The sequence below is a fragment of the Pantherophis guttatus genome, chromosome 13 (assembly GCF_059756535.1).
Source record: "Pantherophis guttatus breed Tessera chromosome 13, ASM5975653v1, whole genome shotgun sequence".
Taxonomy (NCBI): Eukaryota; Metazoa; Chordata; class Lepidosauria; order Squamata; family Colubridae; genus Pantherophis; species Pantherophis guttatus.
In genome coordinates this window covers 16,096,894-16,114,159 of record NC_142075.1, presented here as the reverse complement: position 1 = coordinate 16,114,159, position 17,266 = coordinate 16,096,894, and the positions used below count along the sequence as shown (strand labels likewise).

At 41.5% G+C, this 17,266-nt stretch overlaps 2 protein-coding genes across 5 annotated transcripts in view; one reads left to right on the top strand and one right to left on the bottom strand.

The window, feature by feature from the left end:
* Positions 1-317: 317 nt before the first annotated feature.
* On the bottom strand, positions 318-14,196 carry SAXO2 (stabilizer of axonemal microtubules 2). Of its 3 annotated transcripts, none has more exons than XM_034434638.3 (5): positions 13,974-14,196; positions 7,310-7,559; positions 5,859-6,038; positions 4,360-4,562; positions 318-2,653 (listed from the first exon to the last, which is right to left on the bottom strand). In XM_034434638.3, the coding sequence occupies exons 3-5, from the start codon at positions 5,975-5,977 to the stop codon at positions 1,662-1,664; spliced, it is 1,314 nt and encodes a 437-aa protein (XP_034290529.2). In that variant the 5' UTR covers positions 5,978-6,038; positions 7,310-7,559; positions 13,974-14,196; the 3' UTR covers positions 318-1,661. The 3 variants fall into 3 exon arrangements, with proteins under 3 accessions (XP_034290529.2, XP_034290530.2, XP_034290528.2); XM_034434639.3 differs by having other exon boundaries at positions 7,359-7,559; positions 13,974-14,089; XM_034434637.2 differs by lacking the exon at positions 7,310-7,559 and having other exon boundaries at positions 13,974-14,089.
* EFL1 (elongation factor like GTPase 1) overlaps positions 14,133-17,266 on the top strand; it is a 69,538-nt gene continuing 66,404 nt past the window's right edge. The window contains exons 1-2 of one of the 2 annotated variants that reach the window (XM_034434634.2): positions 14,133-14,282; positions 16,548-16,652. In XM_034434634.2, the coding sequence (XP_034290525.2) occupies positions 16,562-16,652 (91 nt within the window). In that variant the 5' untranslated portion in view covers positions 14,133-14,282; positions 16,548-16,561. The other variant, XM_034434635.3, reaches the window with a different exon arrangement.

Below are 17,266 nucleotides of genomic sequence, written 5' to 3'. Positions count from 1 at the left end.
TAAGAGTCAGTTGCCAAGCATCTAAATTTTGATCCTGTGACCATAGAGAAGCTGCAACAGTCACAAGTGTGAAAAATGATCGTAAATCACTTTTTTCAGTGCTGTTGTAACTTTGAATAGGCACTAAATGACTTGTTGTAAATTGAGGATTATCTTATAACTACATTTCAAAAAAATTCATTCCCTAGAATTCAGGAATTTATCTGTATCTATCTGATGACCAAAAAACATAAATATACTACCATTTCAGAGCAAATGGGATTTTACACCCTTAGCGTAGCTACGATCTTTAAAAGTATTTTAAGAAATGGAAAATATAACATGACACAAAAGTGTTTAATTAGATTTTTAGAGCAATACATTTACATCGGACAAGTCATAAAATAAACGGATGCTAATCTCAGTCTGTATCTGTGTGAGTGATACAACGCAAACATTCCCAGACATTCAGATGGTTTCCTGTCCTTTTTTGGATGATTTATTTTTTGCTCTTTTGACACTATTTATCAATCTCAGTCTCTTATTTTGCTAACTTGGAGACAGAGCAGAAGGATTACATGGTGCTTCAATTATAAAACGATTTCCTTAAATTAATGAGTACAAAAGAACTCGGAGGTAAACGTCAATCTATCATTCAAACAGAAACACTCACTGGAACAAATTTCATCAGTTTAGGACTAATCAAACCGAGGACTTCATTAATTTTTAAAAAACAAACATGACGGCTGAAATAACGATCTGAAAGGCAGATTTGTCATTCTACAATGTTATCTCGCCTTTTTTCTCAATACGAAATTGAGTCAAATTTGGGGGAAAAAAGCTTCCCCGTCTATCTAGCTGAAGCCACATGTTTACTTCTGATCCTATAAATTCTTCCTGGATAGTTAACTTAGCAGAATTCAACAGGAGATGCTTCATCTACCAGGGAGACTAGGATGCTGCCTTCTGCCCCAACCCCAAAACTTGCGTTGATAGGATTAGGGTGGCAGGAATTTAAGGTTGCCTCAGGCAAGTACAAATCTGCTGATAGGCAGATCAACAGCCAGTTAAATGTCACTGATACTCTAATAAGCACCATAAAATAAAATTTAAAAAGCTAGTTCCGAGGTCACTGGACATGCTGTTAGAAATACTTTCGGTTCAAAGTATTATAGGCTTATTTGTAAACATAATGATCTGTAGGTTCCTATTGTTCTCTCTAGCCACCAAACTTTCAATTCTAGACCACTTCTGTTATTAATGAAGATGAGATGCTGGAAATTAACCTGGAAAACTATAGGTGTAAATAATGATTCCTTTCTGGATCTATCTTGAGAAAATATTGCCAAAAAAATAAAGGTAGCTACAAACAGATTACATTGGAATCATACCATACAATACATAGTATAAATGTTTACTGTATATTAAATTTGTCAAGTTATTGCCAAACAGACATTTTCATTAAGGATTAAATTATTTTAACAAACCACTGAAGAAACAAAAAAAAAATTTTCCATAGAAATACTGATTCAGTTTCCATCACCATTTCTTATAAACGTTTCCGTTTTCACGTTCCCATAACCTTGTAATCATTGTGCTTATTTTAATAGTTAGAGCCACCCGTATTAGTCTGCCTAAGGCATGATATTCTTCAGCCCTGGGCAGAGCAAAATAACTAGAGATTAGGACGCAACTGCTATTTCTTTTGGAACATGATTACCATTTGGATGGATAACCTTACTGACATCTGGGGTCGTCTTGCGGAAGAATTTGTGACCGCGCGAATCGGTGCTGACATAGACATAGCCTGGAGGAGATGGGTAATTGACTGGACAAATCTCTTTTTTCTTCGGGGTGTAGTCCGTACGATATATGGTTTCGTCCTCGAAACGGGCCGAACTGGACAAAACTACCTTTGGAGGTTTGCAGCTCTGGGTTGGGATTAGACTGTGTGGCGTATAGTGAGATCGGAAGGTGGTGATATCGTCCAATTTACCTGAGGGCTTGGGTATCTCCTGGGGTTTTTTAATCATTTCCGGGGGATGGATATCCCAAGCTTGGAAGGAATCTCTCATAGTCGTGTTCCCTTGGAAGGGAGGGCTGCTCTTTTTGATCCTTTCCAGCGGTTTCATGAGGACCACTGGACTGACGATGTGAGGAGGAAAATCAAGGCGGGATGTGGAGTTAAACTCCATGCTGCCTGTCGGCGGAGCGTACTCCTTCCCTTTACGAAGCTCAGGTAAGGAAACCGCCCACGGCTGAAAGCGATCACGGAATTCTGACATTCCCTCAAAATCGGACTTGGTTTCCATTTTGGTCGGTTCGGGCTTGAAGCTTTTGGGGAAATCGCCAGGGAGGCCCCTAAAATCGCTCTGGTGGGTGGTGACGTTTTCGAAAGGCTGACTGCTGGGCCTGTAGGCTTCTTTCGACTTTCTCCACATGGGTTCCAGCTGATGGGGAACGTAGTCGCTCCGGTGACTTGTGTCGCTGCTAAAAGGCTGGTCTGAAAACGTGGTGGTGTCGGCAGGTTTAATGAGCTTCCGGAGGGCAAATTCCCTTGGAATAAAAGCATCCTGGGAGGTAGTGGCGTTTCCAAATTTTTCAGTGGGGGGATGGTAGACGCGCTCCACTTTACAGAGCTCCCTTTTTTCTATATCCCAGGGTTTAAAGTCAGCTTTAAGATGAAAAAAACAAGCATTGTTACATTTTTGATGGAAGTTGCTATTCTTCCCATATTGCTCACCTAAGAGTATAGCAATAGCACTTAGACTTATATACCGCTTCACAGTGCTTTACATTCCCCTCTAAGCGGTTTACAGAGTCAGCCTATGGCCCCCAACAATCTGGGTCTTCATTTTACCAACCTCAGAAGGATGGAAGGCTGAGTCAATCTTGAGCCGGTCAGGATCAAACTACTGGCAGTAGGCAGAGTTAGCCTGCCATAACAATAGCACTTAGCACTTAGACTTATATACCGCTTCATAGTGCTTTACATAGCAATAGCACTTAGCACTTAAGACTTATATACCACTTCACAGGGCTTTACAGCCCCCTCTAAGCAGTTTGGGACAATCGGTCCTCATTTTACCAACCTCGGAAGGATGGAAGGCTGAGTCAACCTTGAGCCGCTCAGGATCGAACTCCTGGCTATAGGCAGTGAATTAGCCTGCAATACTGCAAACCACTGCACCACCACGGCTCATAAAATATAAAAGGTGATATGGTTATAAAAGGTGAATGGACAATGTGCCAAAATAACTGATTCTGCAAGAACGTCTAGATACATATTTGATTACTTCCACCATATTTGACTATTATAACATAGGAATAAGGTTATCTACAGTATGCCATTTGCTCTTAAAAGACTTTGCATAAAAGATCCTGAGAGTTACGATATTGCGCAAATGCTGAGTGAGAATTGTTTCAAATGTCTTAAAATATACTTAACTAGGCACTAGCCTTTATTAAGATGGCCTGTTTATCACATCAGTTTTAACCATTTTAGGCCCCCATAGGGTAATAAAACTACTTGTTTGGCATTTGCTTTATGGAACTCGGGAAACTGCCCACGGCTGAAAGCAACGGTGAAATTCTGTGATTCCATCAAAATCGAACTTTGTTTCTATTTTAGTACCGTGTTTCCCCGAAAATAAGACATCCCCTGATAATAAGCCCAATCAGGCCTTTGAGCGCATCCCCTGAAAATAAGCCCTCCCCCAAAATAAGCCCTCCCCGAAAATATATAAATGCATGTGCAGCTGGTCCCCGCCATTTCCTCTGGTTAGGGTTAGGAAGACAGAGCTGGAAATCAAGTAAGACTGCAAGAGGAGCCCTGTCTTGCTCCATGCACCCCAAAATAATAAGACCTCCCCGAAAATAAGACCAAGCGCTTATTTCAGGGTTCAAAAAAATATAAGACAGGGTCTTATTTTGAGTCCTTCGGGAGAAGGGCGGTATAGAAATCTAATAAACTTATTTTCGGGAAAACATGGTAGTTTCAGGCTTGAAGTTTTTTGGAAGATCACCAGAAAGCAAATCACACCAGTGAGTGGTGAACATGCTTCCCCAAAGCATGTTCCATCAAACATGTTTTGGGAAGTATGTTTGATAGAACATGCTTCAGTTTATCAGCAATATAGTTCTCTAGTGGTTTCATGAACTAAATTAGATTTTGGTCTCAGCGCCTAATGATGACATTAAACTACAACGTGCTCTTCATAAGAGTGCCGGCGGTTGATTAGACATCTTTCAATTATAAGGCATTGCCAGGATGGCATTGCAACAACCAAGTCAGAATTTGCCTCCCCAAAGCAGCAATTTGACATTTCACCATCCTTGGCAAAATTTGTTTCCATTTGTAAAAGTAATTGGCACGATTACCTTGGTAGGTTGGAATGGTGTTCAGTTTACATTTAGAAAAGTATTTCTTTTCTGCAGGTCTTACTAATATTACTGGTTCTATTTTGTGAGGATTGTAATCTCTTCTGTAAGTGGTTGCCATGTCGATTTCTCCAGCCATGGGCTTGTACTCCTCCTGTACACGAACGGGTCGATATGTTATATCATATGGAAGGTAATCAGATCTAGTAGGAAGACAGGGGGAAAAAAACTCAGAGAAAGAAACCATAACTGCAGCATATAGTCAATAAATCAGTCTGACTAGTTAAAATCTTTGGATTGATTGAAATTGGATCTCTTAATTAAAATCTTGCCAAACTAAGGAGAGAAAACCAGTTAAATATGTCTAGGGCAAAAGCCTGATTCGAATAGGAATTTACTTTCCTTCCTTCCCTCCCCCTCCCCTTTTCCTCCCTCCTTTTCCTTTCCTCCCTCCTTCCTTTTCCTTCCTTCTTTCCTTCCACCCTCCCTCCCTCCTTCCTTCTTTCCTTCCTCCCTCCCTCCCTCCTTTTCCTTTCCTCCCTCCTTCCTTTTCCTTTCTTCTTTTCTTCCTTCCTCCCTCCCTCCCTCCAAAGCTAAAACACACTAAAAAAATATAAATTGTTAAAAAGAAATTTCGAAAAGTGCAGAAGAAGAAAATAAACAAAAAATATAAAGAAACGATTTGCCCTCTTCATCAAGACAAGTCGTTTCAGTAACTTATCACCTTCTCTGACAAAACTTCCCATATCTCATCTCTTATCTATAAACGAATTATAAAGCCTCATCATTCAATGTTAATCAGCAAAAGTCCATTAAGAGTTACCAGAAATAGCAACATATATATTTTAACCTTCCTCGAGCATTAGTGGAGAAGAAAGATTCGTTCTCATTAAAAAAAAACAACAACAAAATGCTGAAAAGGTCAAAAGAGATTTAGGAAAAGGTCCAGATAAAATGGACGTGGGGTGAAACATAGACTTGTCTTTTCTCCCAAAGTGTATAGGAGTCTTTTATTCAGTTTGTGATTCCTGGCAACTGTCTGGACAAGTCCCTGCAGTTTTCTTGGCAAGATTTCAGAAGTGGTTTGCCATTGCCTCCTTCCTAGCGAGCTGCCTTGGGACGGAAAGAGAGAGACACTGGCCCAAGTTCACCCAGCTGGCTTTGTGCCTGAAGAACAATAGAGCTCACAGTCTGCTGGTTTTTAGCCAGGTTCTTTAACCACTACATTACACCGCTACACTAAACTGGCTCTTTTTTCTCTCCTACGCAGGGGTGGGTTCCAATTTTTTTTTACTACCGGTCCTGTGGGTGTGGCTTATTTTGTGGGCGTGGCTTGATGGCCATGTGACAATTCTTTAGGATTTAGCAGAGGTACTGCTGTACCAGGCTTTTAACTGCTTGCAGAGCTGTACCGGTCTACCCATTTATTTTTGCAGGCACGTTCCCCCGTTTTCCTGATTTCCTTGAAATTCCAGTTTCTAACGTTGCCCCATATTTACCTGAAAGTGGTGAGGCCTTCCATTTTCCCTCCATGGCTCCGATATTCCTGCTTGGGCCTGAGGCTCTTGGGTGGAGGGACGTTGCGGTATAAAGGGAATTTTTCTGTGTATTCCGTCATGAGGCTTGACTCTCTTCCATAGTCATAAATCCTTGTAGGATTATGTGGACAACGATGATGTCTGGGGTTGAAGAACAACCAGGAAATAAAAAGAAAAATGAAGACCATAATCAAAGATAATGCAAGCACTATCCAAGATCTAGAGATAGAGATTACTTCTTGACATATTAAAGGCAGCATTGTTAACACTGTGCAAAGGCTGCATATTTACCGATCAGATAAAATTACATTTATCTTAAGTTGCTTTTGCAGACTGTGTTTGGGATGGTTCAGTTTAATGTAGTCTGTAGATTGTAGACCATTCCCAATCTATAAACGAACGAACAAAGGCAAAGCATTGTCTTATTGCTCAGATAAAAACTAATCCAAAGAAAACTACAGCCTCCATTAGGGCTTTTAAGTTTTCTGACAGTTTATAATCAAAATGAATTCCTCAGGTCCCTAGTTTAGATAAGGAACAAAAAAAATATATTAGGAGGTTTCAGTAGAATTTACTGATACTTTAAATGCATTTTACGGAAATTCAATAGAGGTCCTAAAAAAAAAAAAAGAAATTACATTAAAAAGATTAACCTGTCAGCAGGAAGTATTCAGTCTCCCCACATTTTGTGAGATGAATATTAAAGATGGCACTCTCTTAGATAAGGTGTTTCTTATCTACTATCCAGGATTCAACCCAGTTAGGGTTGGGACCAAAGTCAAAGGAAGATGAAGGGGAACTTAAACTATTTCCTGACCTCACAGAATAAGCATAGGGCTAAAAGAAAATGATATGGTAGCTTTTCATTGGACATATAATTCTTTTAAGGGGCTTAGGCCAGACTTAGTATCTTCTTTTCCACATATTTTATCCTCAAAGTGTTACTATGGAAGGAGGACAGGTTGATAAAGAATGAGCTGGAAGACTGAGCTGGGACCTGAATGAAAATGTCTTTAAATGTCTGCTCAGTTTGATGACTGCATTGGCTTTTCAACAGGAAACTCTTTGTAGAGTTGTCATCAAGCCTGGGGTGTGTGTGTGTGGGGGGGTTCAAGCAGCTGACTGTGTCGGGTTTGAGGGGTGTGTGATAAAGTGACCCCTGCTCTTTCCTTTATTTCATTTATCTTTGCCTCATGGGGTCAGGGGTTCAGTAACTTCTGGATGAAGCATCTGGTTATGCAGACGATGGCTGACAACTCGTGGCACCATTAAGCCAGTCTTTTGGGATCCCACTGCGTTTTTGTTCTCGTGATTTTGACAGCTTATCTAGGTGTCTCACTTTGAGCTACAGTTACATTCATGGAAACAACTTAAAACGTTTGCTAAATCCCCTGTCATCAAAATGATCTCACCTCCTTGTAAGATTGCTTATTCCTCTGCAGTTGTCAAGAAACGACTTACTGGTTGAGATGCGATGAATTGTGACATCAGAAGAAAGTCAACCAGTCAACATTCTCCCCTGTTTTCCTCTCTTTCTCTCGCCTTCCTCTTCCTCTCTCTTTCATTCTATACATTCTGTCATTTTTTTTCCTCTCCTGAAAGCAGTTTCTGGAAGTCTAAATCTCATCTTCTTAGATCTCTATTATTCTCAACTGTCTAATGCTATAGAATAATTCAAAAACAGCAGTTTAATTTATCTTTTATCTTCTACGGCACCAGTATAAGTTACAATTACTTTGGAGCAAAGTACTTATGATTTCGGTATTAATGGTCGTTTAAGGTTTCAAAAATGAATTGCTTTGCAGTATTTAGTTTTGAAGGTTTGAAACCTTTCGTAGAGTTGTTTAGGATAATAGCAACTCAAGTGGAAGTGGAAAACAGGCAACATGGCTTTGTTACAAGTAAATGTCTTTACTGTATTTTATTCTCTAGCTAAACCAATAAGACCATAGCATTTGAATAGAATAGAATAACGGAGTTGGAAGGGACCTTGGAGATCTTCTAGTCCAACCCCCTGCTTAGGCAGGAAACCCTACACCACTTCAGACAAATGGTTATCCAACATCTTCTTAAAAACTTCCAGTGTTGGAGCATTCACAACTTCTGGAGCCAAGTTGTTCCACTGATGAATTATTCTAACTGTCAGGAAATTTCTCCTTAGTTCTAAGTTGCTTCTCTCCTTGATTAGTTTCCACCCATTGCTTCTTGTCCTGCCCTCAGGTGCTTTGGAGAACAGCTTGACTCCCTCTTCTTTGGGGCAGCCCCTGAGATATTGGAAGCCTGCTATCATGTCTCCCCTGGTCCTTCTTTTCATTAAACTAGACATTCCTGCAACCGTTTTTGCAGGAATGGTTTTAGCCTTTGCATGTTTTAGCCTTCGGTCCCCTTAATCATCTTTGTTGCTCTTCTCTGCACTCTTTCTAGAGTCTCCACATATTTTTTACATCATGGCGACCAAAACAATGCAGTATTCCAATTGTGGCCTTTTTTTTTTTTTTAATTAATTTATATGCCGCCCTTCTCCAGAGACTCAGGGCGGCTTACAGTGCGTTAAGCAATAGCCTTCATACTTTTGTATATTTATACAAAGTCAGCTTATTGCCCCCACAAACTGGGTCCTCAATTTACCCACCTTAGAAAGGATGGAAGGCTGAGTTAACCTTGAGCCTGGGGAGATTCGAACTAGCAGTAATTGCCGGCAGCTGAATGATAATAACAGGCTATTAGTCTGCTGCGCCACCAGGCTCTTACCAAGGCCTTATAAAGTGGTATTAACACTTCCCGTGATCTTGATTCTATCCCTCTGTTTATGCAGCCCAGAACTGTGTTGGCTTTTTTGGCAGCTGCTGCACACACATTTGTAGAGTCTCTTGTCCTTTAATTCATGCTTGCAGTCAATTTCTCCTGAGAACCAACCTAGAACTAAGGAGAAATCTCCTGACATTGAGAACAATTAACCAGTGAAACAGCAAAATTCAGAAGTCGTGGGTGCTCCAACACCGGAGGTTTTTAAGAAGACACTGGACAGCCATTTGTCTGGAATGGTATACGGCCTCCTGTTTGTGCAGAGGGTTGGACTAGAAGACCTCCAAGGTACCTTCTAACTCTGCTATTAAGTGATGTTATAATTTGTAAATGATATTAAGCGTACTTATACTAAGAAAGAAAACAAGTTTTAGCATACTATAGACATTTTCATGGCTTCCCCAGAGTGAATCTTGTGAATTGAAGATTGGCGACACACTAAATCTCAGTTACAAATCTATAGCACCCAACCATTCCCCCTCCCCCTTTTCTTGTGCCTTTGAGTCAGTGTTGAGTCCCAGTGGCTGCCTAACCCTAACCCTTCAGTTTTCTTGGCAAGGGTTTTTAGAAGTGGTTTGCCACTACCTGTTTCCTAGGGCTGAGAGAGAGAGGACTGGTCCGAGGTCACCCAGCTGGCTTTGCGCCTATGGCAGGACAAGAACTGTCGGACTCCCCATTTCTAGCCTGATACCTTAACCATTACACTACACTGGTTCTCCTAGCCCCCCAATGTACTTGTATAATTCTGAGTGTTTTTGAGAAGGAGAGATGGCTGTTTAAACTACTTTAATGATAACACCAAGGGACGCGGTGGCTCAGTGGCTAAGACGCTGAGCTTGTCGATCGAAAGGTCGGCAGTTCAGCGGTTCGAATCCCTAGTGCTGTGTAATGGGGTGAGCTCCTGTTACTTGACCCAGCTTCTGCCAACCTAGCAGTTCAAAAGCACGTAAAAAATACAAGAATAGGGACCACCTTTGGTGGGAAGATAACACTGTTCTATGCACCTTTGGTGTTGAGTCACATGATGTCTTTGGACAGCGCTGGCTCTTCAGCTTTGAAACGGAGATGAGCACCGTCCCCTAGAGTCGGGGACGACTAGCACATAAGTGCGAGGGGAACCTTTACCTTTACCTAATGATAACACCATGAATCAGAAGTAGATGCCATTGAGTTCAATTGGGATTACACGGATGTCTTGTTAAATTGTGTATGCACGTCATGTACATGAGTGCTTTCAGTTGTGGTAAACTTAGAAAAATCACAACTATCACAGTTAGGACGGAAGCATTTCTCACAGAAAGAATATTCCCTATGTGCGCTGTAATGTACCAATCGAGATTAGTCTCAATCTCAATTAGGTGACATTTATAATCATGCACACACAACTGTAATCAGATGAAAGATTACAGTCCCCTCACCACTTACATAACTACTTTATACATTGTCCTATTTTTTTCCTCCTTCTTAGCAACTTTGTGTATAGCTGATTTCCCCAAGTAACAAATCCTAAGCAACAAGGTTTCCCATTGAAACAAATAGTGCTGCTATGAAACCTTGGCAAATGCAATTAATGCCTGAATCAATACCCACTTGAGATTTTATCAATTACAAAACTGTTGACAATGTTTATTCTGCAAATCATTTGTGGATAATCTTAGCTTTTATTCTCTGGTATTTCATCCCAGAATCTGAACAAACAAACAAAAATCTGTTTAGTTTTCAGCTCTCCTGCCTCATACACTGTTATGTCATGTTTATATTGGCCAGGATTCAAGAAGTAGATTCACATTGTAACTTGTTTTTTGCTTTTTGTTTGTTTAAACAGCCGACTCCCATATCCCAACTGGGTTGTTGAAACTTCCTTTTAGTTCCAAAAGCAGTTAGCTGTCACTTTAAATCCCATGCGGGCTCCTTGAGTAAGATTCAAGGATTTGGGCTCCTAACTCGTTCTAACAAGTATCCACTGGAAGGCTCTATTTTCTTCAAAATGAAAATGGCAAGAATTCATAATTATTCTGAATTATTATTATTATTCAAGGGCATATTGAAGACTGAGAGGCAACTTTTAAAAACCACATTTAAAGAGCCTGTTGAAAAATTAAAACATGAACAGAAAAGTTTGCAACTGATTTCATAACGGTCACGTTCAAGTCACAACACATCTCTAGATCCGAAACAATTTACTTCACTATATGTAAGAATAATGTTTGAGTAGCGCGGTGGCCTAGATGTGAACGCCCTTGCCTCTCACTCGGAAGGTTGAGAGTTCAATCCTAGGCAGTGAGCAGTGGTGGATTGCTCCCGGTTCAGTCCGGTTATTGTGAACCGGTGGTGGGAGGCTCCGCCCACCCGCCCGGATGTCATCACGGATGATCGTGATAACCACGGATGAACGAAGTGAGCGTGCGTGCCTGCACGCTCCCGTTGCGAACTGGTAGTAAAGATAAGTGGACCCCATTCCTGGCAGCGACATATGTTTCTCTACCAGGTCACAAAGAGAAAATATCTACTGCAAATTCTGTAGGTATCAGGAAGGGCATCCTTCCTATAAATGCTCAGCACTATTTACGGTAGTTACCGACTCCATCTCAAACAAAGGGATTCAGGGTTGTAAAAAGAAAAAAAAACATAACAGTAATAATATTTAATGGTCCTCAGGGTAAAATTAAACATATATGTATTTGGTTCTAGTATATATTTTTTTGGATATGTGTGTGCATAGGGACAGAAATTTAATTTCTTTTTCTGTTTTCTTGCTAGTATGTCTTTTCTAAAGCTAGTTTTTATGATGATAGAATCCTCTTTTGGTGCCAATAAGCAACTCCAGTGGAGAGATTTTCATCTCCCAAACAGTAATAATCTTCACTCCTGTTTCCCAATAGCAAGCTACAATTTCAACTACTATTACCCGTCCAAATACACACATATACACCCATTGGTTGCTACGTGTTCTGTTTTGTTTTTTTAAGCGTGCACAACATGCCAAAACACAATATCACATTCAGGGTGGATGCTTTTCTTTTTGGATATATCTTTGGAGCCAAAAGAAATGACTCTAAAATGGTGATGGAGAAAGAACCATAGCTGTCGGCCTCCTTCAAGGATGAGTAATTCTGTTGTATTTGCCATGAATAACCGATGAAGAAATTATATCACATAGAAAAGGGAAGCAGAGGAACATACCAATCCAAGTGCAAGGCAACATAGTCACTATGCAGAATTGTACAATGGACAAAAAATGTTGTGATGTACATAAACTCTTTTCCTAAAGCTGCCCACCATTGCCCTGGGATGTTCATTGGGTAGTAGGGACTGAAAGTCATAAGGAACAGGTGCCACCTAATCTCCAAGACAGACTGTGGAACTTATGATCCAGGGTTGTTCCCCAATATTGACATCAATCAATTTCTGCGCTTTCATTGCTGCCTAATGCAAGCATGGTAAATAAAATGCTTTCATCTTGGGGAGCATTGGCATTTTGAAAATATAAGGTGGATACACTCACAAAATGGCTGCAGTGGTGGGGACTTGCCAATTCATAAAACAGAAACCATGGTGGGCATGGCCAATCATAAAACACCCATTTACCAGAAGTAAACTAGCAGCCCAAAGGGATTTATATCAACCTGGTGAGACCTTTATGGATCCCAAAAGGATTCCTGCAAGCCATTAGGAAGCTAGAGTATGGTGCTTTGCTGCTTTCTGTTTATTGTATCCATCCATCCATCTCTCATCTATCTCTTATCTGACCCACCATTTCTCTTTGTCTGTCTCTGTCTATCTATTCCATCCATCATCTGTCTATATCAATCTTTCATCTATTTCTTATCTATCTAATCTATCTACCCCATTCATCCATCATCTGTCTATATCACTCTTTCATTCATCCACCCACCCACCCACCCATCTCTCATCTATCTCTTATCTATCTGACCCACCATTTCTCTGTCTGTCTGTCTCTGTCTGTCTGTCTATTCCATCCATCATCTGTCTATATCAATCTTTCATCTATTTCTTATCTATCTAATCTATTTACCCCATTCATCCATCATCTGTCTATATCACTCTTTCATCTATCTATCTATCTATCTATCTATCTATCTATCTATCTATCTATCTATCTATCTATCTATCTATCTATCTATCTATCTATCTATCTATCTATCTATCTATCTATCTATCTCCACCCACCCACCTGATAGGTATTGACTATTTAGGACACACTAATACCTACGGCCTCCACACCTCCTATACCTGCCATGCATGTATATAAATGCAGCTTTCGGCTCATGGGTTTTGCACCAGTTGATCTTTATTTTGGCATCAAGCAAAAACATTTCAGACTTGAGATTTTGTTGCTTCTTGTTCTTGCCTGCTTGCTTGCCTGCCTGCCTGCCTGCCTGCCTGCCTGCCACTAACATGAGATTTTTCACCCTAGTGGCAGGCAAGCAAGAAAAAAAAAAAAGAAGAACCAGAGTCCAACTCTATACAGCAGAGATGAGGGATGGCTTTGAAACAATAATAATAATAATCTATTAAATTGGTGCGCTGCTTGATTCCCAGGGCCTCTGGCTACAGTTGGTCAAAAGAAACAAAGCAGGTAAGGAGGATAAAATGGGCACAATCTCCTTCCCAGCCAAGCCACTTGGTGGAAGGGCAAGAAGAGCGGGTCTTTTTTTAAAAAAAAAATTCATTTTTTAAATTTTTTTAATTTTAAAGGAGCCTTGGTAGTACAGTGGTCTAAAGCACCCTGTTATTAAGAACAGCTGCCTGCAATTAAAGTAAGTTCGAATCTCGCCAAGGCTCAAGGTTGACTCAGCCTTCCATCCTTTCTAAGGTAGGTGAAATGAGGACCCAGTTTGTGGGGGCAATAAGCTGACTTTGTATAAATATTCAAAAGGATGAAGGCTATTGCTGAGCACATTGTAAGCCGCCCTGAGTCTCCGGAGAAGGGCGGCATATAAATCAAAATTTTAAAAAAAATCATTTTTTAATTTTTTGAGGAATTCTTTTTAAATTCAATTTTTTAAAAAATACACAACAACCCCGTAGAGTAGGTCAGGCTGAAAGGGAAAAAAAAAGAAAACGTGGCGGATCACTGGACGGGGATTCCAAGCCGCCTTAGCCCGCCTGACACCCCTCCACCCCGGAAAGAACTCCCATGGCGAGGGGCACACGCGTGTAGAGAAGACGTTACGTGGGAACGACCCCGGGAGGCTCCGAAGAAGCGCCGCTCCAGAAACACCCTCCCCTCCTCGCCTGCTTTCTTACCCGCAAGTGCAAATCTGGCACAAGCACTGCGGCTGCTTCATCCTCGCGTGTATCTCCCGCAGCTGCCTTCGCGGCCTCCTCCTCCTCCTCCTCCGCGGTAACTAGGGAAGCGCCCCGTCGCTTAGCAACCCTCCCGGCGTTCTCGCCCCTCCCGGCTTCCGTACCCTCGCCACGCCCTCGAAGGGAAAGGAAAGGAATCCCGGCTTCCAGAAGCTCCTCCCACATCCCCTCCGACGAGTCGCGCGGAACGGCGGCCCAGACGGACTTCCGGTTGGAACCGGGGAAAGGCGGATATCGGGCGCCGCGGAGGTCAGTCCAATGGGGGGGTCGGACGGGGAAAGGGGCGGAGCTTAGCTTCCTTTTGGGGGAGGGGGAGCCTCTATGGACGCTGAGGAGCCCCTCTCGCCTTGCCCGGGAAAGCTCCGGTCGTTTTCCCCCCGCTGTCCCGCAGCCTAACTTCCCCTGGTGGGGTTATTGCGGGGGCGAAAGGAGGACTGTGGAGCCCCTTTGAAGAAAAGACGGGGGTGATAGAGGTTGTCCTCGACTTACAACGGTTCACTTGAAGTTACACCGGCAATGAAAAAAAAGGGATTTATGACCAGTTTTCACGCTTAACGACTGATGCGCCAGCAAAGGGGATTTACATGCGGGCGCTTGACAGCTGACTCACATTTATGACGGTGGCCACGGATCACGTGATCCCCCTTTTGCGACCTTCCGACAAGCAAGGACAACCAGATTCATTTAACGACCTTAAGGACGGCAGTGGTTCGCTTAACGAATGTGGCAAGAAAAGCTGTAAAAACGGGGCAAAACTCACTTCACAGATTTCTCACTTAAGCGGCATAAATTTGGGGCTCCGTTGCGGTCGTAAGTTGAGGACTGCCCCTACTAACTCTCTTTTGTTATACAGGTAGTCCTCAACTTAGGACCACAACGGAGCCCCAAATTTCCATTGCTAACTGAGATGGTTACTAAGTGAGTTTTGCCCCATTTTTCTGGGCACGGTTGCTAAGTGAATCACTGCAGTTGTGAAGTTAGTGACACGGTTGTTAAGTGAATCTGGCTTCCCCAACACTTGACCTTGCTTGTCGGAAGGTCGGAAAAGGGGATCATGTGACCCCCCCCGGGACACGGAATCTGTCATAAAAGATGAGTCAGTTGCCAAGCATTTGAATTTAGATTACATGACCATGGGATGCACCAACGGTTGCAAGTGTGAAAACTGGTCATGAGTCACTTTTTAGTGCGGTTACAACTTTGAATGGCCACTAACTGAATGGTTGTAAGCTGAGGACTATCTATACTGCGTTTCTCTGTATGCTGGCTCCGAAGGAGCTCTCGTGCCCTCCCAAATGAAATACAGCGGTTGATTGATCTGAATTGATTAGGTACCCAACTCCAATAGACTCCAGTTAGTCTGACGCCACAACTTTGCATAATTTAATCCAAAGTAATTCTGAATATTGATCCTAGTGGCTGGGTCTGATGATCCAGAGCAAGGGAAAGCAACTCTTGTTTTCTCCCCCCTTTTAAGGGGTCCTTTATCCTTCAAAGAGGACGCTGTGGCTCAGTGGCTAAGACGCTGAGCTTGTCAATTGAAAGGTCAGCAGTTCAGCGGTTCGAATCCCTAGTGCCGCATAACGGGGTGAGCTCCCGTGACTTGTCCCAGCTTCTGCCAGCCTAGCAGTTCGAAAGCAGGTAAAAAATGCAAGTAGAAAAATAGGAACCACCTTTGGTGGGAAGGTAACAGCATTCTGTGCGCCTTTGGTGTTGAGTCATGCCGGCCACATGACCATGGAGACATCTTCGGACAGCGCTGGCTCTTCGGCTTTGAAACGGAGATGAGCACCTCCCTATAGAGTCAGGAACGACTAGCACATATGTGCGAGGGGAACCTTATCCTTCAATGTCTTTAATAACTATATATTTTGTAACCTCATGTGACATTACAGCTCAAGTTTTTCTTGTTTATATCAGCCCTCCTAATAAAATGACTACCTTTATGTAAAGTAAGGCCTTTAATAAAGGAATCACAATCATAGCGTAGTAATTAATTAGTTCGGCTTTGAAAATCAAGTATGATATTCCTGTTGGAGGAATATACCTTACTTTGCTTTCTGCATTTGTCTTGTTTTTCTTTGAAAGATTTGAGTTTATGTTTCTAACACCTTGACAGCTTCTTAAGATGCTGAAAAAAACTGAGACAGAGAGATTCCAGAAGCAGATGTTGAGTAAAGAAAGTGGTAGAAAGTCTTTATTATTATGCAGCTTTAAATATATATGTATGGAAAACATGAAATATGGGTGTTAGTGGTTGTAGTATTCAGTATTAGAAGTTTTTGTTGCTTTTGTTTCTCATAAAAGATGAATACACATTGTGTGATTATTATTTTTTTAGGTTAACTGCTTCAGGGCAAAATCAGATTCATTTGTCATATACATTCCTTATCTATTTGGAAAGCTAAGAACTAGCTCATCTTGATACTTAACTTCAAGCTCTGAAGGTTTTTGTTTTGTTTTGTTTTGAGTTTGCATCTTCCTGTTTTCAACATGAAATACTTTTCCTTACAGTAAAACATCAAACCATGGTTCTTGCTAGCTCAAATAAAACAGCTGGACTTCAGCAAAACACTGCCTGCATCAGGAATATTTGTATACTGGCTCATGTAGACCATGGTAAGAGAAAATACTCTAAAGAATAACTATATGTGAATAATGTGTACATTTAAGTTAATTTGTTTCAACAAGCGTTATTTGTTTTGGTTGTATAATCGCTAGTGTTTACATGGACTCTGTGTCTCTAGAGATCAACTAGTGTATCATTTCAGAGGAAGCCGGGCATAAAAGTAACAAATTGCCATATGGATGAAGTTTTTGTGGGATTTTTTTTTTCATTTTGCATTCTTTGCTACCTATTTCCAAGTAGGCTGCAGTGGCAGTACAGCCTTTCCTTTTGGAGGATGCTTTCACTTTAATTCTTCCACTGAGCAAAATATTGGACTTTCTGGGCTACCCCCCCCTCCTTTCCACTCTATGATTCTGCAAAAAAAAAAAAAAAGTATTTTTCTGAGTTTATCAGCAAAAATCTGCATCTCCGTAAAGTCATAAACCCCATAAAGTCAGCAAAAATCTGCACCTCCATAACTGTCTGGTTTGGTTCTGCAACCCAACAAGACAAACACAGACTTCAGAGGATAATTAGAACTGCAGAAAAAACAATGGCTACCAACCTGCCTTCCATTGAGGATCTGTATACTGCACGAGTCAAAAAGAGGGCTGTGAAAATTCTA